Here is a 24,575-nt window from a genome sequence, read left to right as displayed (position 1 = left end):
CAGCCACAAATACTTGACGCAAAATATACGTGGCTAGAAAGCTCTTTCTGGATTCGGGAGTCACAAGTAATTCATGTGGGGTTTCTTTTCTTGTTTATGATGTAAAGCCTCCTTGGTTCTTTGAAAGCCCTTATATAAGTATGATGTATTATCATTGTTATTAATTATCGCTTTAAATCTGAACAGCAAAATTCATCAGGGAAAAATAAGCTGCACAACTCGTAATTCTTGTCCTGAACAATCTGGTTGGATCGATGCGTTTCTGAAGTAGGTTTTGTGTTTTGCGGGGTTCTCAACAATCAGTTGAATACTTCCATCCTTCCACAATCTGTATGCAAAATTTAATACTTTGAACTTCAAAATGCTAAAGTTTACAGGCTGAGGAGGAAAACGGCCAAACTGTATGTGTGATATCACATTTGAAGCTCGGACTACGGGTGTGCCCTTTCATATCAATGTCAGAGTTGGGCGGCAACTCATTTGTTTGCATCTTTATTTTTAATTTGCTACCGATCAATTCCTCTGGGGTTTTATTTTAATCAGAAGCCAAAGTAATTATCATCGATCATTCTCTGATGTAACTGGAGCTTATGCTGTAATTCAGGCCAACCGCAGCTGAGGTCAACACGTGAGTCTCACAATCGAGCCAAGAACATTTAGTTTCAAGCATTTTCATTTGGCCCAATAAAAAACATGATGCAGTAAAACAGCTCTTGGATTAAAAAAAAAAAAAAAGCCCAGCCAGTCCAGTTGATGGTCACTTAGACTGGCATACGACAAGGTCTCCAGTGAAACATGGAGGTTCCTGCTCCCACATACGATTGCAATGGGGGCTGCAATTCAATCAATGTTCAATCCAGCATCAAAACTATGACACCAGACTGTTACTGCATGTGGCTGTGTGAGCGCCAGTGATGCTTTTACATAAAAATCAGATACTTGAAAAACCTGATTATAACCCTCACGTCCATGTAAACTCAATCAATGACCAATAATCTTATCAGACCATTATCAACACAAATACGCAATATCCGTCCAACCATATTCTACCGCGTATCTGTTAAGGGTCCCAGCTGACTTTGGGAGAGAAGCAGGGGGCAGCCTGGACAGATACACATGTAGACAAAACCATTCACACACACAGCCACACCTACGGTTAATTTGGAGTTGCTGATTAACCTAACTTGCATGTCTTTGGACTGTGGGAGGAAGGCGGAGTAACAGAGAGAACCCACGCAGGAACAGGGAGAACTCACACAGAAAGATCCCGTGCTCAAACCAAGGCTGGAACCTGGAACCTTCTTGCTGTGAGGCGACAGTGCTGACCACTGCACCACCGTGCTGCCCAATACGTGTATACTGTATGTAATATATATTCTCATAGTCTGCTGATACACTTCGAATGGTTAACTGTCATAGATCAAGACATTTTGACACATTATGACTTTTTAACAGATTTTGTGGCATAATCACAAGCCAACATTATGGATGCATGTCCGTCTCTGACTCGACTCGACTCTGTCTCAGCTACAAATCTTGTAGAAAGCACTGGAAAATAAAGTAAACTTACTCAAGACCTGCATTCAAACAACTGCTTTTTGGGAAGAAAACACTTGAGAAACAAATAACTTCTGATCTGCACGTAGATCAAGAACTGCCTTCACCTCCCTGATCCTTCGAGTGACTTTTACTTTCCATCTAGAAGTTAGAACTTGTCACACCACATACGTGACCAGACACACATTTGCTCCAAGTCATTCTGGCTTAAAGGTGTCTCATATCTCACATGGTGTTTTTCTCCTGCATCTGTCATTTTATTATGGTTCATTTTCTCACTATAAATATTTTTTGCAGATAAAATTGATGTATTTAAATGTAATCCTGTATGAATACCTTTAACGTTTGACGAAAAACATTTGCCTTGCGCTTTAATGCTCCATGACACTTTTAGTGCAATGTTATTCTGTTGTTATTCTGTAGGCTGTGACACCGTTTGGATGATTTTTGGGTAGAAACTTTGGTATTGGTCATTTTTTTGCATTCATCTCAATTATGAATAAACCCCCATTTAACCAAAACTGTCTCTCATAACTGACAGCACCGTCATGTTTGTTTAAAAATTCAACTTTTTGACTCACAAATTTAAAAACAAGACAGGAGTGAGACAATTTTGTGACAAACAAGAATGAACAACGGAGAGAGGAGAGTGTGGGCCAGGCGCACACAGAGATCTGGACACCGTGGTCATCAGAGAGGGTGATGCGAGGGGAGGGTGGGGGGGCTGTTGAGAGGTGGAGGATAGATGGCATTCTCCGATGGTGCAGGCGTGCTGGGGAGTGTGTTAAAAACTGAGAGGTATATTTACATTTTCGGCGTCCTCCCTCACCTCGAGAGTACCCCGCTTGGCTGGGTTGAGCACCAGGAAGCGTTTGAGGAGGTTCTCGCAGTCTGTCGACATGTAGAAGGGGATGCGGTACTTCCCTCTCAGAACCCGCTCTCGCAGCTCCTGCAGAGAGCGTGACACGATTAGCAAGAGAGTGAAATATGTTACAAGCCGGATGCAGATCTGCATCTAAAACGAAAGAGTTTCCAGGTTCGCGACGCCGACTGTAGTGTCAAGCATTTTCCCAAAAAGTTGCCGTGTTCCTTTAACCAGATGAGCAAAAAGGTTTACTCTTAAAAATCTGATTAAACGTGAACTCGGGGCCTCTCCCAGGAGATTTGTTGGCGTTAATTCAATATATTAAGACAGGCTGCAGGCCGTGTGTATCCTTTTTGCTTTTTGCTTTGAATGCCTTACACTTTTACCCAGTAACTACCTGGTCAAATAATATTTTTCTGAACATTTTAAAAAGGTGAAAATTACAAAAACTTGAGGACCGACAGCCAGTGAGGATTTACGCGACAACTCATCATCTGTGGAGCCTAAAAACCTCCACAAAGTTTGCTCTGATGTTCATAAAGACGCTCTTTGAAATAAAAATTCCAGGAAACCCCAGCATCGTCATCTGAAGGTGACAGATCCACATAAGTGGATAAATAAATGTAATGAACGTTTGTTATGCATGTTTGAATTAAGAACTATGGTTTGATGCTCGATGGTAGACTTGATGCTATTTGCTTTTGTTGGTTTTTACACCTTCATATTATATTTTCAATTAAAAGAAAACTTGGGGGACCGGTTACCACCATTCGATTCTCACAGAACGTCACTGACGGATGAACCTGTAAACATGACGAGCAGTCACAGGTAAAACTACAACTGTATTTTAAATGAGGTCATAAGAGTGAAGAGTATCCCACCTTGAGGTTCTGGCCATCAAAGGGCAGAGAGCCACTGACCAGTGTGTACAGGATCACCCCAAGGCTCCAGACATCCACCTCAGGCCCGTCGTACTTCTTCCCCTGGAAAAGCTCTGGTGCAGCGTAGGGCGGGGAGCCACAAAATGTGTCCAGCTTGTTGCCGAGAGTGAACTCATTGCTGAATCCAAAATCAGCAATCTTTATGTTCATGTCTGCATCGAGGAGCAGGTTCTCAGCCTACGGACAAACACAGGAAGGTCAGGATTCTACTATCCAGGTGATAAAGTCAATAATCAAAATTCAGAGTGGGTTACTCAAGGTTACTATGACTAGTCAATTATTAACTCAGCTGTCACTGGAGTGCACATCAGCAGAGTAATCTCCAATCTACCTACTTGGCAGCTTATATGTTAACCGGTTTGTCTTTAAATCAGTTGTGCAGTCAAGACAATTGTCCCAAACTAAAACTTATGTCCAGGCAGACTTCTGATATTTTCTTGTGATTAGGGCACATATCATTTATCAATTTTTTTCAATACCTTTACACACATTTTGTTCATAGTATCTGAAAGATCTTTTTTTTCCAGATTAAAATTGATCTTCACAAAATGAGAATGGCATACATTAGGTTACAGATCTGTTTTGAGTTTTCAGCTCCTTGACATTGTCACATTGACACAAACAGCTTCATACCAAGAAAATATGAACCAACAGACCAAAAGGTGGTTTAACTTCCTCTTGTCTGTTTGAACTCTTTAGTTTATAGTTCAGCACTTTGACAAGACTCTGCTCAAAGCCTTTTTATAACAAAACAAAACAAAAGTAAATTGAAAACTCTGAGATTTACTCCTTAGGTATTCAACACTGGTTTTGAATGGGGAGGCATCTTTCAGAACAGCATAATATAAAAGAGACTTGCTTGATGCCCTCAAGTTTCAACTTCGCTACCCTGTCCTACTTACAATTAAATAAAACAGAAATACAGCTGAGAATGGACACATTTTGCCTTTCTGCCTTAGAAAATAAAAATTGCTGACGATCAATTTTCTTTTCAATTTAGTTTCAGTTTGAGATAACACTTTCAAATTCATGTGAGATTTCATAAAAACTCTGTGAATGAAGCTTTTCAAACGTAGCCAAGGATTTTGATTCAAACATTTGCTTGTGGGTCACATGACACTGTAGGCTAAAGCCTAATTAGGAAGCTCAGGCAGAATAAGTGGAGCTGAGGGCCCAACAGACATCCTGAGAGGCTTTTAGATGAATGAGAGAAAACAGCCCAACATGGTTGACTGTTACCAACAGTGAAAAACATTTAATGTCAGCAGGCGACACGTGGCGCAGAATCCTCGAGTCAGAAACTCCCCTGAAGATCAAAGTGGCCAACAAGCCTGAGGGACTGCGGCATGTTTAGTGGTTAGAATTTAACAGCTTTCCTCGTAACCCCTCTGTCGCACAAACACGCAATCACACCTGTGACATATGGATACAGCGACATCCAGCCTCATTGCACACACACACGTATACAATGCATGTGTAGAGGAGGCAGAAGAGCCCGCTTTCTCATCTCCGACCTCATAGATCATTCATGAAGCTGTAGAGGAAACAGTTTAGACATGCAGTGGCACGGGTTCCTCTTAGCCCAGCGACTCCCACTGATGCCGAGATAAAAATACAGAAGCATCAATATTTATACATGGGGAAGCAAAGAGGGTCATGGTTGCAAAATGGAGGAGGCCCATTTACACTCTATTGGGTGGTGTGGTGCAGAACATGTGAGCAGATCAGAGCAACGCCTACTTGTGCATGTATAGCCCTTTCTCCACCGACTGTGATGCAATGATTTGTTCTGAGGTGCGCTGCACAAGCAGAAAGTCGGTAAAGTAGAGTTTTGTTGGTAGCACTGTAGAGAATCAGCCGAGCTGTGCTTGACCAAGTACGGGACTAAGGGAGACAAGCTGGGAGTCACGGAGCATGCGATGCTATCATCAGCGACACTGTGACCTTTCTATCCAGTATGAGTCAGAGGTAATTAGCCTCAAAGGTGGAGACACTTTGCTTATTTTAATCTCTCAACACAACAACTGATAAATGTGTTAAGATGTCTTCTGCAGCAGGCAACAACAATTAAACTCTTCCAGAAACCCAACATACTCCAACTGATCCCAGGAATCAGAGCCTACCTGATAAACCTATAAAAATATCACAGGCATCAGCAGTGGTGCATCTGATGACAGGAAGACTGTGCCATATCGCAGCGTGATGCTAAAGCTGGTGTCAATTTTTACTATAGAGATAAAAAGTGCCATATCACAATATAGCAGCGTGCGTGATGACATTACACCGCGAGGACATGTTGGAGGCACAGCTAACAGCGTCTCATCTCAAAACAACCTCAGCACTGGGAGCTACTTCATTGGATGTGGTTACAAACCAGGATAATGTACAAAGTATGCAAGAAAACTATGATAGTTAAAGGTGGAAACACAGTAAACACTTCTCACTACTGAAAGTAGAAACACACGATCGCACGCAGGAGACTGACAGAGAACAATAGGAACAAAGCCGCTGCTGGTGATGTGCAGCCCAGAGGTTGACAAGGCATAAACCCGAGCAAAGACTATGCTTAAGAAAGTTCTGCTTTCTATGAGAAAAAGAGAAAATGGAGGATGGAAATTACTGGTGAGGTTTCATGTTTGGCCAAGAGAGCACTTTACAATTTTTTGCCCCCCACACACATCGGAGGCTGTCATTCAAAGTGCCAGCCCACTCATCAGGAGCAATTCGGGGTTCAGCATCTTGCTCAGGGAGATTTCAACAGGTCCACCAAGTGACCCTGCAATTACTAGGGCCAGTCCGCCCCCCGGCAATGCCACCCCAGGTAAAAAAGATTTCTCAAAGAAATCTGTGCCTGCGCTGTCGTCAGTGGAGCTATTTTTTGCCTCAACCACGGTCATGTGGTCAAGCCCCATAAGGGTGTACGCCAGCCTGACTGTTTATCATTTAGACAGCGACTGGAAGTTTCAAGAGCTCATCACATCAACATCCAATTAGACCCTGATGTGTTTTTAAAAGACTTGTGCAAGTATTGTCAACACTTGGAATTGTTGTCTGGGCCTGTAGCTACTCAACAATGTGGCTTGACTGAACTCACCTTTAGGTCTCTGTGAACGATGTGCTTCTGGTGGCAGTACTGAACCGCCGATACAATCTGTATGAGGCAAAACAGGAGAGCAAAGTTTCAGTGAAAGCCTGCTCACAAACTGTTTAAAGATGTGGTAAGACGATGAGGGGCAGATGTGGTTGAGAGGAAGAATAAAACAATGCAGGTGGAGCAGAAGACAACAGGAGTTTCAGCTTCTTCTGAGCTGCATTAGGGGAAGCTACATGCTGTGACACAACAAGACAGCCTATTCATGCTATGTATTTAAAGGAGAGCAGAGCACAATTTGGAACTCCTTATAAAAAAATTTAAAAAACAACTATGTAAAAACCCTGGAGATCCTATGGATGACTACTGTTGCCAGCCAGACCAAAAATGGACTTTTCCATTTAATTGCACTTTTGTCATCAGACTATCAAAATGTCAGTGTAAAATCATAGGGTGAATTGACACAATTTACTTTCGTAAGACAGCATTCAGAAGTTAGCTATTTCACAGTTTTACCTGAGTTTTTCCGAGCACGTTGTGATTCTTTGAATCAGTCACGATGTGTTACATAAATCCGAGTCAGGTTTTAGCTCGGCCTGTCACAGTAAATATTGACCTGTTGTACAATAAATGGTCATGACGCACAATCCCGCTGACCTCAATCTATTACACATTGCATTTACATCCTAGTTTTTTTACATAAGAACGTCACCGCAACAACATTTTGTAGCTGATTTTATTTAGGTTTCACTTATGTAAAACATTATAATATTTTCACATTTTAACTAATATCCAATTCTGAAAATTCTTAAGACTTAAAAGTTAAGATAAATAATGTTTGACACCCTTTTGATTTAAGTATTATCATAATATCAGTGTCATTAAATGCTCTCAAATGCCAAAATTCTTCATGGCAATAATTGTGACAGTCCTGGTTCAGCCCATTTCAAGAGAAACTAACCGGGTGGATTTTCATTTACTTGTGAGGTTTTACAGATGTCTGAAAAGGAGCTGCTCCATTTATGAATCAGCAGCTCAGCTCTGACATGAACTTGACCTTGATAAGTGACTGATAGTCATCACTATGGGAGCTCTAAAGAGACCAGGAACTTTTCCTTCGCCAGGTTCTTAACTTCATTACAACAATTTATTACAATGGACTTTGAGAGACAGACATTGAGAGATCGAGCAGGAAGAAGTCAGGTTGGGACATTTGTCAGCAGCCTTTAGATGGAAGAGACGTTACTTCCCCCTCAGAAGGAGGACAGCAGTCTGTCTGGGAGCAGAGGTGTGAAACCAGAACACTGCAGGGGAGAAAGCTGGGTACCTGTCTAAATTTAGCCCTGGCCTCTTTTTCCTTCATTCTTCCATGTGCTACCAGGTAGTCGAAGACCTCTCCTGCAAAAGAGAGAATTGGAGCATGATGGTTAGACAGAAAGTACTGATTGAGAAGTCAAGACATAGGAGAGAGATGCAAAGAAATAAAAAGTCACAAGTTATTATACAGAAAACTTCAAGACGAACTGTTCGAACTTTTCTCTGCAGCTGTCCTGCACCCTCACCCATGTGCATGGTTTGAGGGTGTTTCTTGACCGCACTGAGGCGAGTGCACCGCTGCTTCCTCCACGCTGAGCTTCTCCTGGAGGCACAAGCTGCTGCCAAGCTCAGCTCAGGCAACAGACCCTCCCGTCTGCCCACACTTCTGCACACTTCCCAGCCAAAACGTGACTGACTACACTCAGCCGTGTGCTAATTGAACTCGAGTGGCTGGCATGTGTGTTACTGTGTGTGTATGCAAAGGGAAAGAAAAATTTCTAGCAACAAAAACACCTCCCTCTCTTTCACTGAATGCTTGAAACAGTCCCACTCTCTCAGTGTTGACCTGCAGAGGCGGTCAGTGTGCGTTTCCCTACTTGAGCGCTCTAGAAAAGCAACTATTAATTGCTGTTCTGTGATTCGACTCCTTAAGACGGACAGGACCAGCAAACAAGCGGCTACAGGACACCTGGGAAAGAGATCAGGGAACAAAACTCGTGAGGTTTAGGAGAAGAGAGCAGCACGATTGTTTCAAAGAAATATATGTATTAAGGAAAAACTGTAGGAATATGAGACACAGGGGTGTGAAAGGGGTGAAATGCTGTTTCAGGAGGGTGTCTGTCTGCCATGGCATCTTCTGTTTAAAAAGAAAACAAGTTACAAGTGCAATAGGCACAATGTGTCTGAGGAGCTCCATTCATTCTGTGTTTAATGGATTGATTTTTACTTAACACTGGAAGCAACGAGGTATTTGACAAATTATGTGATGAGCTGAAAGGAACGAAAAGTTCTAATAAATGAGTACTGCCTTTGGGCAAGACAGTAACGGCCATCTTTATGGCAGCGTGGTTACATGATCCATAGTGCTTCCAAGCACCACCCGTACAACTATAACTTGTGTTGCAGTAAATTCCTCCCAGCCACCAGTGGCAGCACTGGGCAAGTACTGTGACACCTTTGAATTTACATGTTTCAATCCATTTTGGTAGAAAAGCCATTCTGTCACTATAAATCATGCTACTTAACACATCTTTGATATAATTCTAACCCCATTTAAGTTTGTACTACAAACGCATTCCTTTACTTTGTTATTGGTGACAGAAATGTGAGAATTCCGGGAATTAGCCGTGTAATCCAGGATCATAAAAAGAACTAATCAGCTTTGCTTCGTGGAGAGCGGATCGTTGTCTTGATATTCTACTTGAATTCAAAGTAAATCAATGCCAAACTGAAAGAAATATTAGATTTACTTCATTAAGGTCTAATGAAATTGGCCTATGATCAAAGATCCCATCTCGGTGGTAATGTGATTTGCTCTTCAGTGAGCAGGTCCTCACAATTTGTCGTGGCTCCACAGTCCAAATTTGACCTTTACAAGAAAATCGATGCCAAGATGTGCTTTTTAAATCCCGAGTATGCTCTGCTGCATTCAATGAGAAAGGACCATCATCAAAAGAAATGGATCTGAGTTGTAGTTTTTATAAGTTGCCTCAAAACTATAAACCAACCAGGGCACAACATTGAATAAAAGGTATAAATGAAATTATGGAAAAGGACAAACCGCTTATTGAATCCTCAACAGAAAAATACTGACAACAAAGTTGAATAATAGATATTCTGTCCCTCCCTTAAAAAAAAAAACCCAGCCAATCACCTCCTGAACTGGGAAATATAAAGCCAATCACATTTTCTAATCATGTTTTTTGAGACCAGTGCACAGTTACGTTTGCAGCAGACTAATCACTGCTGCCTCGTTTTCACATATGTGTGAAGGAGTCCATGCTTTCATATAATCCATGAAGTATAAACCCTGCAAGGCCATGAAACTGCATGATCCTCAGCCCAGGGCAAGAAGCTAATTTCGTCCAGTTTTGACATGTAGGTGTCTGGATTTCTGCATGGTATATTTTAGGAGACATGCAAAGGTAGTAAAACCCTTTCACTTAGCTCACTCGTAGTCGGTTAGCTTTTTTTTGCCCACACACTGTCCACAGTCTGTACAAAATCTGCGGCAAGAGAGGCATCATATCCTGTATTTGAGGCAAATACAGGATCAAAAATAAGATGAAGAGGAGGAGCTTTGCTTAGATTGTGAGGCAGCGTGATCTGTGAGAACCTGAGAGAAACAATCTTTTAGTGTGTGGTTTTATTGTAAAGTTCTTGTGCTGTTTTGTCTTTTGTGTTAGGGTGAGACGGTTCATGTCAAGGGGCTTCCTCCTTGAATTCTCGTATCTTGAAATCAACTCTTGCCAAGAAACCAAAAACCAGGTATGTGGTCCTTCAGAGGTGCCATTAAACTAAAGTTTCACTAAGGACAGGAAGCATGTCGTCCTCTGAAAAACAACTTGAAATCTAAAATATGACACATGCGATATCATTGAATTCATTCCAAAGATACGGACATTTTCTTTCACAAAACTCCAGCAGTATGACTCATCTCTTTGAGAATATTCAGGTCCATTTTAGGGGAGAAAAACTCTAAATATTAGGGAGCTTTGTGTTCATCTATATTTTCCTTCTCTGGTAGAAGCAGAGTGTGCAGACTATATGCCGCTCCCATGATGTATGAATTATTAACACACACATTTATCACATTTGGCCTTAATAAATTATACCTGGAACCTCGGAAAAAGCGCAGTGTTCAGACCTCTGCCTGCTGTATCTGGTCATCTGTGCAGCTGCTGCTAGGATGGGGTTTAAATATTGTGTTAAAGCTCATTTGCTGTCCTGCTTCATCGCGACAAATCATTTTATGTGAGAAACTACCTAATTTGGTTGATTGGCACGATTCCCTGAGGTGTAAGGACAACAGATTCTCGTGTGCATGCAGGAAATAAAAGTGACTTCCTTTTTGTGAACGAGGCTGCACTTCCCCGTCAGACAGGTTTGACACATTACAAGTTCTTCAAGCACATGAGCAGCATGTTAACAGTCTTATTTCAGCCTCACCTCCGCTGGCGTATTCCATCACCAGGTAAAGTGTCCTCTCCGTCTCAATCACCTCAAAGAGTTTGACTGAGGACAGACAAAGAGAAAGAGAAGCAACTATAAATCAAAATTAATGTTCTAATATCATGCAAGGATTATATTTTCAGATGGTGGAAATTCTCTGTCATTTTCTCATGGAAGAGAAAAATGTTTCGAAACAGACACGCGGACATGGTAAAAGGAGACGTCACGTGTTTGAGTGTGTTTGTCGTGATTCTGTAAGCGCGGCATCGAGCCGAACTGAGGGCAGCTCAATATTTAGTCCAGAAGCTCTTCTCGCTGCGGCTCGTTGATATAAACGGCTCTATGATGAGCGGCGAGAGCTGCACAGCTAAATATAGACAAGGTGGGATGAAGACAAAGAGAGTGTATGGGCTGGTAAGCGCTTACTATCACTGATAATTATAATCACATTTCAGCAGAGGAAGTGGCGGAGCAAAGGGAAAGGAAATTAAAAGTAATTAGTGAGGGAGATCACGGCTCAAAAACCAAAGGCACCTGCGCCGTGGCAGGCCTGTCAGATGTTGTGGGGTTTTGACTCTTTTTGGAGGTTTGAGATGACTTTACAGAATGATGATGGACCCGATGACCATGTCAGCCTCTCTGGCCCCTACTCCCAGCTACAGTAGTGTCATTATAGTCGAATCAAATTTCTGAATTTGATACAATTAGGGATAAATTTGGACCTACACTGGCAAGCCGGTGTCTCGTGTGTTAATATTTAGCAATGGAAATATTATCCGTATAAAAATACTTGACATGACACTCACTTTTTGGATGCAATGAAAAAAGGTCAACATTGCGAATTTGAAAAAGTAACATTTCTTTTTCCAGTCTTTGCTCTGCTTTGCTGGATATTTATACATTAAAAATGAGCAAAGAGGAGGGGACTTTAGCAAAACGGCTCATTTGACAAGACACAAATCTTCGATAATGACTAAACTCTGCCTGTACCGATTACACAAAAATAATATACATTTTAAAAAGTAAATATTCAATGGCAATTACAAATACAACTGTAAGGTTGCACCCAACAATTATTTTCATAGTTGATTCAATGTTTTTCACAATTAAGCAATGGATCAATTAGTCTATAAAATGTCAAGAGGATTAAAAATATGCTCGTCCCAATTTCTCGAAGCCTAAATTGATGTGTTGAAATTGCTTTTTTTGTCTGTCCAACAGTTTAAAATACAAGTCCTTTTCTGCTTGAGAGTCAACAGCCAGCAAAAGATAAATCCGTAAAAAAAGAGATAATTGTCTTGCTCAATACAATGGGGAAATTTGACAATACTGAGGACATTTAAGTTTCAATTTGTATTTAATGGTAAATGTAACAAGGCTACAACATACCGAGGAATGACTTCTCTCTTTATGACTGGTTGGAGAGAACTGTGCAGGAGTAGACGTTAATGGGAGAATCGTTTTCCCTTTAAATGAGGCCTCAAAAATAAATACATTTTGAGACGCTAAGTAATTCATTGCTGCTGCTTGTGGGTGAGCGCTAAGTTAAGCTGGTGTAAATGGTATCAATTAGGCATGGGAATCTCCGTCACCTCAGTACACTGCCAGCCATACGATACATTAGAGATACACTGAAGCCCTCGACGTTACGATTCACCCCTGTTCCTGATTCAATGCCACTTGATGGCGATTCAATTCTGCACGATGCAATAGGATGCGACTTAACTTGAAGCAAAGATATTATACCAAAAACTGTGATTAAAACAAAGAAGATGCAATGCAGTATGGGATAGGGGATTTGGTTTTATTCCTTGTAAGCAGCAAATTTAACAAAAAAGTGCAGATTTTGCTTAACATCTCTTCTCGTACTATGAACCACTTTATGCAACTTGCAGTGTTTTAGCACACTGTCAGAACTTGTAAGTCAGCTTTCAATTACAATTCCAGTGGTTCTCTAACTTTTGAATTTCAAGGACAACTGTACAGTACTTATTACACCACTAACTAAGAACAGTACAGCCATTACAACTAAACTAAAACTGTACTGTAAGTATTTTGTATCGGGGTCCAGTGTGTGGAGAAGATGTCTGAAACCCTCGTTTTCTACCACACTGTAAGGCTGCATGTCCTGACTTATAAAGTAGGAGATGGCGTCAGTTCTGGCTTTAGCACGGGTAGAGGTTGCTGCCAGAGGACATCTAGACCAAGGTAGCTTGAGATACCTTTCTCACCACTTTTGCTGGAACTTTGTTTGCAATCTGCTTCGGAGGAATCCGAGTTAGGGGAGGCGGCCGTGTCGATGCCAGTGTAGGTTTAGCAGCACAGCATTTTTCTAACTTCTAACTGCACGCTGCTGCTCTCACAGACCTCCATGTTTTTCTAATCTAAGTAACGTTGTTGTGGTAAATGCGCCTCCGGCTTCCGTCCGGAAAACAGTGATGATACATTCAATGTGCCTCGGAAACACAGGAAAGAATGAAATACAATATGAAAAAAACAATTCAACTACGGAATTTACTGATGCAGGTACCCAGCTAATGATGCATCAAGATTTCACCCATCAATTGGATTGATGCACTTGCATCCCGCACGTTTATATCGATTTACCGATTTGTATCGATGAATCTCCACATGCCTCGTATCAATTGTGAGAAAAATGAAAACCTGTGAAAATGAATTGGAATCGATATGCATCCAAAAACCATCTACACTTTTGAGAACACTACTCTACAGTGCCTTCTTCTTATCTCTTCGCTTCTATTGAGTTTTTCAGAGGCCTCAACAGGCCACTGTGATATTGGCTTCATGATGAAGCAGTGGTTTGCTCTTTGTTGCCATTTCCGCTCCAGCCAGCTGTGTGATGCCAAAGTTTCAACTGCTGCGGGCAGTGTGATCTTACTCAATAAACAGAAGTGCCAGATTTTTCTCATGCCAAAGCTTATCGGAGAGTTTCTCCGCAGGTTTTAGGTTGTATTTACACCTGGCTTATCTGGAGAAGCTACAAAACCTGGAGCTTTTCCCGACAGACTCTGGTTCATTTAGTCTTACGTGAGCAGAGCCCTCACCCTCGCCCAGCCATGTGCAGTGAGAGATGTGCTTTCCGAGAAAGAAATCTGTGCCAGTTACAGAATATTTAATGCTGGCTAAGAATTGCGGGTGATTTGAAAAGGCACTGTATTACCAAAAATGTAACCAATCTAATATAATGTATTTATGACAAAAAAAGCATGCCAGTAATCATAATGTACAGTCTTGTCTATTTCTTCCATAAAACAAGGTTTATTTGGGACTTTTTATTTGTTTGAGCTTGCCTATCACATGTTCTTAAACAGATGATTAATATCAGTCATGCTCATAAAATCCTGGTCAATTTGTCTGAATTCGCATTCATCAAATAAATCATTGAAGAAGAAAAAACCTGCTTTATAGGAGACAAGAAAACAGAAAGCACGTCAAAGTCTGCGTGTCCAGTACAGAGCCGTTTGTTTATCAGAGCAGCAGTGTGGACGGCTAACCTTGTTTGATGAAGTTACAAATCTCACTGGCTAACAAGACACTTTATTTCTCCAGTCCTTAAACTAAGCTGAGCAAACTGCCATCTGTACAGAATTAAATGAATATTTATGGTGTTATTGAGCCGATAAAGATGAAGACGCAAGTCCTTTGGAGGTTTAAGACTTTAAAAACAGGATGAGTGTTTTTGTGTCTGACATCATCTTACCTATATTGGGATGATTCAAGATCTTCATTATTCTGACTTCTCTGAAGAGCTGAAAATGAGAAGAAGAACTGTTTATGAATCATGCTGCAGCTTCAAAGCAATTATGTTCGGTAAAATCCAATCAGTAGCATCTTCAGAGCCTCCGACAACAGTAGAGTTAATCAAATTAAAAGCCGTATTTGTGTTTATCAAGAACATCTCAGCAGCAATAATTCCCAGTTTATTTAATTAGAAATACATTCGTTAGATTAAACTGTTTCCCTTCTTTGTATCAGATATTTGTCCTGATTTGGTTCCTGCTTCAACAATAATGCTCTTATTCATAGCTCACTCTCATTCTTGACACTTCGTAACATGAGATCATGGGATCAGAAAACCAAACACAGGTTATTGTGCTGGCCAAAATCAACACATTAGTCAAGGAAATGTGATCATCGACATCACCACTTCCAAATGGTAGGATTCCTTGCAGCACAACAGCCCCCACCAGCCTGAGAGATGCTAGGACAACATTTCACAACCCTGGTGGGGTCAAAAAGTGACTCTGAATTCAATATGCAGTATCACATCGACTCCCCCCCGGGCTGTTGGTAAGACTGACAAACACTTTTTCCCATCAGCAATTGGGAATGACCAGATGAGCAGATTTATAAGAACCAAAAATGCTCTCTATCCCTCTGCTGTTGGAGGCATTAAGAGAACCAAGTGCTATTTATTATTGATCCACCGTTAACACACCTCCTTCACTCTAGCCTTCCATAAAAATATAAGAGGCATTAATATTTCATGAGGCAGGAGTAACCGCAGAGTGCAAGTTAGCTGACAGCCGATTGAATCAGCGAGATGTGGAGCCACAAAACATACAACAATATCATCCAACCGATGCATAAACACATGACTGATGAATAAAGTAACGCTTCAGTTTAAAAAAAATTCCAAAACACAGTGACTCACTGGGATTTGCTGCTTCATTTGCCATTAGTGATAGAAAGTGAGGGTTTGGACTGTTGGATGGAAAAGATAAGAAATCTGAATGTGACGCTTTCAGCTCTGGGAAATTGTGATGAGCATATTCCAAATTATCTGGACATTTTATGAGTTTGAGGATTAACAGATGCGTCAAAAATCATCATTTGTCACATGCAGCCCTACAGTTGTTCACGCAAAACATTCCTACTTCAGTTAGAAATATCAACCTCGCCATGCAATAATATAGGACCAAAAAAAAAAAAATGAAGGAAATTCTACATTTAATGCTGTGAGATGCTTCAACCTCTTCTTTTGTGTTAATGACTAATCACATATTTAAGAGGAAATTTCTTTTCTGATGATTTATAAACTGAAAAGTCCAACACAAAGTCTTTTCATCTTTCCATACTACAAAGAATGTGAGTGTGTGTGTGTGTGTGTGTGTGTGTCGTTTTAATTGTCGTGGTTCTTGACTTAGCGGTGGGTGTTACGAAATGATCCATCATTACACTAACCAGCAGTTGGCATCAGACTGAAGAAGAGTTACAAGTCGCTTTAAATATGACAAATGAAATAATGGGAACATCTTGCTTATGAATTGAGGCGTTTCCATTTTCCTAATCCATTCTTCAGATTCCTGGATTTCCGAATATTTGAATAATCTTTACATTGCGACTTCAGAAGCGCACAAGTAATTCTTTCCAAGCTCCCATGAATTCCGTGAGGGGAAACTGATACATCAGCGAGGGAAATCCATTTTTTGAACTCATCTTAAAAATGCACAGCAGTATAGCAGATGCATACAAACAAAACAATGAAAGTCACATCTGATATAAGTGATTTATTTACAACTAACAAAACATAAGGAAAAAAATCTCTACAAAATAGGAATATTAGTCAAGCCTGAGCAGCGCCAACAGTCAAATGTATGTTTGCAAGGGTGATATTGTCCTCTCAGACAAGACGACAGCCAGCCACATCTATGGTTGCAAAATTCAGGGAATTTTCAAAGTTGGAAACTTTCCATGGGAATCAACGGGAATATATGGGAATAAATCTGAAATTTGCAAAATTGAAGGTTTGCCCTTAACAGGGAACGTAGCATAATCTTGGCTAAAACAAACAGATTTAATGAAGGTACACTTGAATATCTATGCTATTCCTGGAACACGTGCACACAGCACACTGCTTACTGCAGGGCTATTGAGGCCACACCCCCTACATGCACTGATGATTTCTTGAACCCTGGAGGCCACACTTTTGAGCCCAAACCACAAGACACACATTTGAGCCCGTGGACTACATAAAGTCAAGTAAGTTTTGATAATATTATGGGGTAAATATATTTGATCTATAATGGTATTCATATTTAATTTTTCCATATATTAAATAAAAATTTATTCAAAGCTAGCTAGCTGGTAAGTTAGGTGCTAAATGTTAGTTAGCTAGCACCATTTCACTGACCATTTAAGAGGCTAGCTTATTATGGTGGTAGCTACCTCAAATGTAATGCTGTTTCTTCTGACTCCTGTTTCTGCAACCACACAAGAATTTATACATCAATAGTCACATAATTTGAAGACCATTCCAGTTGTGTAGCGAACGATATTTCTGTTCATGCCATTGCATTTGTGTTTTTACAAGTTTTCTTCTTATTTTATTCTACAGAAAAATGCCACCTTCACCATCTGATGCGTGGAGGCATTTCACACAATCTAGTGTTGAAGGAAAGTCTTTGTTCATGTGTAAATGTTGTGGAAGGACATACGTGAAGAATGCTGAGGGAAGAGACTTTTGTTTTACATTTTGAATGGGACTTTTTTGAGGGGGTGGGTCATTCTCCTTTTTGATTGGGTGGGTGGGGGGGTAATATTTTACTCAACATTCATGTTTTTGTTGTTCAGTAAAAGAATTGATAGTTCATACAAGAATTAAAACTTGACAAAGTTCTACTCAAATAAATCTGTTGAAATGTCATGTTTTTCTAATTGAATCATTTTGCATGGATGTCTGCTTATGACAAAACAAAATGTTTACATTTATGTTTGAATATGATACAATTTTGTTTAAATTAACCCCAATTTCCATTTAATTCCAATAAATTCCCATAATTCCCATGGAAGGTTTCCAATTTGGAATATTTCCAAAATTCCCCATCTTAACTTCCCATGGAAAGTTTCCTGAAATTTACCAGAAGTTTTCCACCCCTTTGCAACCCTAGTCACATCTCAAGGTTCCAGTCGGTTCTAGTTTTATTTTGAAGGCAATAGAACTGCACTGGTGTTGATTTTGGTAGGTAACTGATTCTGGGTCATCCTAGAGACAAAAAACAATTACAAAAAAACAAAAACAAGCAAACAAACAAAAATAAAACAGACCAAAAAGCAACCAAATATAAAAGGTTGAGCAGCTATTTAGCTTTCTGACTGTGAAATACGGTTCACTCTTCAGCTCATTGATACATTCTGGGTTTGGCCATGGACTGACTCGTGCTGGACATTCCACCATGGCCAAATTTGCATTTTCACATTATAAATACAGACTGTTGTCTCTGTCAAGCTTGGAAAAGTCCAAACACACTTGAGACCAAGTCTGTCTGGTTTCGTTGAAAAGCTCAATCTGACTATTCCATAGAAAGTATGAAAAAAATATCATGGTCGTGCATTTATTTTATTATTATAGCCGCAAAATTCCCGACTATTTCAGTGGTGAAAATGGTTAAAACTCTTAATTTTTTTCCCTGTTGATCAGCTACTCATTGACTTGTGAAGTTGCTGCAGCAGCACGACGGTTTTTGTTCGAATCAAGACAAGTCAGACAGTTTATAATCTATAATTTTTACAAGATGTCTAACTTATTTGTGAAGACTGAACCTGTGGTGAGTTAAATGAAAGATGGCGGTAAAGTAGGCACTAATCTAAGCACTGACTGATTCGAACCAGCAGCGCCTCAAACCTGCAGATCCACCGGGACACCCAGTGAAAGCCTTCTGTCCTGAACCCCTGACTGCTGGTACTTGCCTGACAGGCAAACAGATGGTGACAAACCACGGGTGATATTTTCACATTCGGTATGGTGCTGCACGCAGAGCTGCTTGAACGCAGTTACACAATACTGTACAAATGAGATACATGTCGTTTGAGGTCTCTCGCATTTCACACCGACCCCTCTGATCTGTGAACCAGGCCTGAGCTTATGTAACTCCAAGTCCACTGTGGTCTGGCTTACTCAAAGGAGAAATACATGGCAACATCTAGTCACTTATGCATGCACATGGATTGGCTCAGTTCGGGCTTTACATGTGCACTTTATTTCCTCTTACAAACTACAATACCCACCTCACGGTTGTACAGACAGCTTTGCATACAAGTCTAGTTCAGTTTACATTCAGACTCAAAAAATACCATGTCTGGTGCAGACGAATGGAACCGACTCATGTAAAAGATGAAAAATAAGATGCCACTGAATACGGCCAGAATCAGGCTTGTTCTGATGGGCAACCAGCAACATTTACTAGGAATGTAGACATTTGATAGGGGTCGCCTTTTCTCGAATACCTAAAACAGAAACAACTCTTTTTCCCCCAAATGTTTGTTATGCGCTCAACCTACCTCTTATTGACAATGTTTGTATTTTACATCTTTTGCAAAAGCTGCCATTAAGGAGAACTGGTGAGGTGCGTTAGTGATGCTAGCTCGATGCGGTTTGGGAGCCTAGAAGGATGGGGATTCAGCAGCATTAATGTCGCTATGTGAGTGTTAAGCATAATTAGCTTCTTCTAAATGGCAGACTTTCTAAATATAACATTGAAAAGTACATTCACGTCGCTAAATAAAAGCAAAGTTTTATAAAAGCAACGTTACATCTGCCTGTCCATCTATAATAATGGTCCCCGGCCACCCAGACCAATCATAGACTTGGACCGCTTCTATTGTGGCCTTTTTTATTTTTTAAAATTTGCATCATGTCTTTTTTTTCAATTGACTTACTCTCTCTTTTTTTTTTTTTTTTAATTTACCACAGACTTAAATTCTCTGGCTACTGTGCTTGCTGGCTGTCAGTGATTTAAATCCTCCCACCCTTTGCATGATTGAATCATAAACCGGCGATCTCCATTAAACAGGATTGGACGATCAGGGAATACAGCAGATTGCCCCACCCTCACCAGAGTACGTGTTCTGCTTTTTAAGCGAGTTATGTCATATATAGATTGACGGTTGACCCTGTGGATACAAAATGCCATCAAATCATCATAACATGACATTAGATATTCATGCGTCATCACAGAGAATGTGATCTTTGACCACCAACACTTTTCTGTTCAACCTTACGTCTCAGTCGCTGTTCGTGCCAAATTTGAAGAAACGTCCTGAAGGCTTTTCTGAGATAACGGATGGATTAACAACCCAAAAACATGATACCTCAGACTGTGAGCACAGAAACATGCAATGAGTGAAAGCTGGGGCATCCCTTGTCAGGAGTTTGTCACCTATCAAGCTGTCTGAGCCCCTTCATGCCATCATACCTTTCACAATAAAATGAAAGGCAAAACACACGCGAGGACACTTTGACCCATGTTTTTACAATATTGTTTTTATTGCCTGTGATTTTAAACCTTGTTGTACCTGTTTTATAACACCGCACAACCGATTATCTCTTAGGGATAAATTAAGAAGTTCTATTTCTTTAAAGATGTGACCAAAGCTGAAGATAAGAATTTTTTTTTTTTAAGTTCTCAAATATGTGTCACTTTTTATCTGCTTTTATACGATTTATCAAAGAAACTGAGAGCACATCAGTTTATAGCCCATGATCTGAAAATTTCTATGTCCAGCAGGCTGCAAGAAATCCTGAAACAATACATCTCATTTCAGACACAGCTCAAAGACAACGGAAGGGTTAATTATGAACTCTGGTCAGCTGGGCCCTCAGAGTGAAGCTGACCGTTTTGGAAGCCATGTTAACGAATTGAGCCATGTGGAGTCCAACTGCTGAGGAGGAGGAGGAGGAGGAGGAGGAGAAGAGCCCTCAGCCTGTGCTCCTGCTCTGCTTTTCATTAGAGTGAGTAGACTCTCCTGAGCTCTCGGTTGGTAAACATCTGAGCTCGTTTCTGTGTGACAGCAGAAACATCTCACTGTTGCTCAGGGAGGTTAACTACATTCTTCTTAATCTGAATCAACCCAACAAACAGCTTCAGATGTGTTAGTTTGCCAGTTAAAAAAAGTCTAAAAGTTGTGCTTTAAATGTCTTCACCGATTTTTTTTTTTTTTGCAAAGCTGTGCTTCCCTGCTGCTACATACCTGGAGGACAAACGACAAACCAAGGAGTATATAGGAAAGATCTGTCAGGTATGCTATGCAGTAAACAGAGTTAGTGGAAAACACGAGAGGGCGATGATTCACCGCATAATACAACTACTGGGTCCAAGATGTAAATCTGCTGGTCATCCACTCATACCGCTGCAATGATGCAGAGCAGTCCTGGTTACACAATCTGTCTTGTGATCGATACAAAGCACCTTTAGGCCAAATGCCAAAGTTTGACTGTGCACTTACATCGGCACTCGGTCTTTTAAATATTATTGGAAAAACTCCAGTTAAGCTCATCACCGCCACAGTGGAGTGGCGCAGGAGTGAGTCCTCAAAGCCAGATATTAGGCCTGAGGGATATAGCTGAAGAATGCATCTTCATAAATCCTTTCATGTGAAAATACCGGTGCTCATGAATAATAATTGAAAAACCTGTTTTAATAAAGATCGCGACCGAATCAGAAACACTAATCACTGGGGGGAAATGCTTCATGCTCCAGTGCTCCCATTCAAGCAAAAGAGTTAAAGGTAAAACTGTCATTCTGGTGAGTTGACTGTTCTTTTATTATCATCAATTATCAATGCTTGTATTCATATTCTCACTTTACAATCATAAATTGGTGGTTGAACTGAACAAACACTAGGATGAGCTGCTTGCTCGTCTCTTGGGCCAGAGGGAAATACGGGGTATAGTTGAGGGATGATAGGCTGCTCTTGAGTAGGGGACAGAGAGTGACTGGGGTTTGTTAATGCAAACAAACTGCATTTGTTGTGGGCTGTTATGGCAGTTTGCATGAAATTAATTGAAAAAAACTAATGATATTCTAGTCATAACTTTTCTTACTGCACTTGTTAAAGTGGCTGCTGAAGATGTATACTGCTAGAGTTTCATTGTCCCGGTCTACCAGAAGGTCTGTGACAAAAACAAGGACCAAAACTCCTAAACTTTTTATGCATTGTAAAACAAGCAACTGCTTACAAATGGCTAAACTGGAGTACAGAGCTTGTTGTAGAAATCAAACGTTATCAGAAGAAACAGGAAGCTTAGTTGTAGTGACGAAGTCATGCATCCATAATGTAGTTTGTTCATAGCATAACGTTAGCTTTGTACTTCTTACGGTGGCATTTACGCTTCAAAGAAGCATAAAAGTGGTGTTACTTTGTGGAGATTATCTTGCAAACAAAAAAGTGTGTGTCTTTGCCAAATAGCTTATTTTCAGCAATAATCCAAAATCCAATGTAAAATTAGCTTGCCTGAGTCACAACCCACAATTGTCCCCAAACGTTCATTTCAGTTTAGAGAAAAATAATCTCCAGACTGCGGTTTTCGTTTGCCTCATCTCGACTGAGACTGCTCCTCAGTGCAGTTTTGTCCCTGTACAGCTTGAACAACACTGTTCTCACTTGACTTCAAAAAAAATAATAAAATAAAATAAAAATCAACCTGCGGGGTAAACGCTCCGGTTCATATTAACAGCTTCAATCACACCAAGCTGAGAGCACTTCTCAGAAAATTGGTTTGATTCAGCCTTTTTATATTGTGAGCCCAAAATGAAGACAGATACCTCTGTGTGATGCCACAGCTGTAGAATTAAAGCAGAGGGACAAATGCAAAGCGGAGCTATAACTGGGTGTGAGACTTTTTTTTTTTTTTATTGATACGTCACAGAGTTCCTCCGTGTCATGAGTTATGACGTACAAGTCTTTAATAACTGTTCTCCAACCTCTAACTGAAGAGGAATTTTCTCAGCACAGGAGGAAGGAGTGTTTACATTTAATCAAGACTTCCAAATGTCAACCCCTTTATGAACTTTGACCTGGAAGACGGGAAGAATTTTCCACAGGTTGAACCAGGACACAGGGAGGAACAGAGTGGGAGCAGAAAGCACTTTGCCAGCAGCCAGTGACAGATGCGAATGTCGACTCAGCGCCTCTCAACTATTAAGAACAGTGGCTGAAAATAAACATTTCGGCTTCAGAGACGATATCCACCGCTATCAGCCTCTCGCCAATTCTTGCCGTTACATAACAGGTCAGGACACAGCAGCAACGGCAGGCGCAAGAGAGTAGAAGAAAATAAACACAAGAGTCAATCCCTTCCAATTCAATGGAACCTGAACACAACATCCCATACAAAAAACCTAATATGGTGATAAGGTATGGGTACAAAGGGCCGGTATTTATTGGTGCAACTACTTGATTGGGTCTGTACTAAAGTACCAATAAGCTCCTTAACAAAAGGTGTTCCCACCAGTATTTATGCTATGTAATGTTAATTCAATCTAAGGTAGCTGGCAATCGTCCCCTAATGATGAGAGATTGAAAACAGATATAAAGTGAGCACCCACTGTCTCATCCCATATAGAACCCTTAAAGCCTGCTTTTCTATTCGATGTTTGATTTCCTTTTTGTGAAAGGAATTATTTTCAGGGATTAAACTGTGAAACTACATATTAGTTGATGTTTCTGAGTAATGATACATGTAATTGATTCTGTTCAAGGGTATATATCGTCTTATAGTATTGCTGTATTCCATTGTACTGCAGTGCAGTTCGATATCAGCAAATATTGGACAATTGTTCAAAGAGTCAATGAAATATTGTGTTGTCATGAACATCTTGATTTACAGCCAGATTATGCATTTGTTGATAGAATCTCACTGTGCGGAGGATGATGTTGGTGCTTCAAGGCACACGTGTTGAGACTCGCACTGACACTGTGATGTCATGGCGTCTCTGGATGAGGGTGAGATCAGTTGTGCTGTATTTCACTGTTCTCCACATTTTGCAGCAGTGTTCCACCTATCTTAGAAAACTTCGCCCACACTCGCTCTGTATGAGCATTCAGTAACACGACGTAAGATCTTCAATTTCCACTGGAGACGTCGGGGAGCGTTTGATTTGTTTGAGAGGGGTGGTGGGAAAGAAAACAGCACAAAGTGACAACAACAGCAGTTTTTGAAATAGAAAACGCATATGTCCTTATAGAGATGTGTCGCTACACTTAGTGCCACACTGGTTTATTCCCAGTTCACTTGCAGCTTGTTTCAGATACTCCAGTCTGAATCAATGCAGCCAAGTATAACACATTAAAAAGGCACATATTGACGCACTGGGTAACACCAACATTCACACCCACATCTTTAGTGGTTGATTTTTAATGAAGCTCAAGGCTGAATTTGACCAGAGATGTGCTGTTTGACCAGCTGATGGTGGTCAGCTTCACCAGCCCTCACGAGAGAAACACAATGGTTCACATCAACCACAAGACAGAGAGTCAAGGCACAGGCACGCTAGCACTCCCTCAGAGAGGAAGTTCCTCACTGTATGCATAAAGTAACAGCACTATTGGCTTTATATTCAATAAAAAAAATCTAAGAAAAAAAAAAAAGGGAGACATTTTATATGATGTTTCTGTACCAAAAGCAACAGACCACACCTCCAAAAGCAAGGAATGTACCACCCATTATTTTTGTGTACCGTTACACCCCGACTGCTGTCCTGCCTAATCCATCTGGTCATATCATTGGTTAGAAATACAAATTTCCATGTGCTTGTTCAAGTGCTGTCGAGCAATGTCTCCTACGAGAAAATGCATCAGTCTCATTTCCATATGGAACAAATGTTCTGTTCTA

The 24,575-nt window shown here is 40.6% G+C and overlaps 1 protein-coding gene across 22 annotated transcripts in view; it reads right to left on the bottom strand.

Annotated features, from left to right (window-relative positions):
• Positions 1–24,575, bottom strand: part of mark3a (MAP/microtubule affinity-regulating kinase 3a) — a 59,649-nt gene that overhangs the window by 23,525 nt on the left and 11,549 nt on the right. For 13 of the 22 annotated variants that reach the window (XM_086183624.1, XM_086183611.1, XM_086183612.1 and 10 more), the window contains exons 4-9: positions 14,664–14,712; positions 10,940–11,005; positions 7,782–7,852; positions 6,458–6,514; positions 3,304–3,540; positions 2,366–2,506 (exon numbers count right to left, since the gene is read on the bottom strand). In XM_086183624.1, the coding sequence (XP_086039750.1) occupies positions 2,366–2,506; positions 3,304–3,540; positions 6,458–6,514; positions 7,782–7,852; positions 10,940–11,005; positions 14,664–14,712 (621 nt within the window). The remainder of the gene's footprint in view (positions 1–2,365; positions 2,507–3,303; positions 3,541–6,457; positions 6,515–7,781; positions 7,853–10,939; positions 11,006–14,663; positions 14,713–24,575) is intronic. The other 9 variants (XM_086183634.1, XM_086183614.1, XM_086183631.1 and 6 more) reach the window with 1 other exon arrangement.

Source organism: Aulostomus chinensis, chromosome 17 (assembly GCF_037954235.1).
Source record: "Aulostomus chinensis isolate RoL2024-O1b breed Wild chromosome 17, RoL_Achi_v1.0, whole genome shotgun sequence".
Taxonomy (NCBI): Eukaryota; Metazoa; Chordata; class Actinopteri; order Syngnathiformes; family Aulostomidae; genus Aulostomus; species Aulostomus chinensis.
Note: the sequence above shows the minus strand (reverse complement) of the source record. Positions and strands in the feature narration are given on the sequence as shown.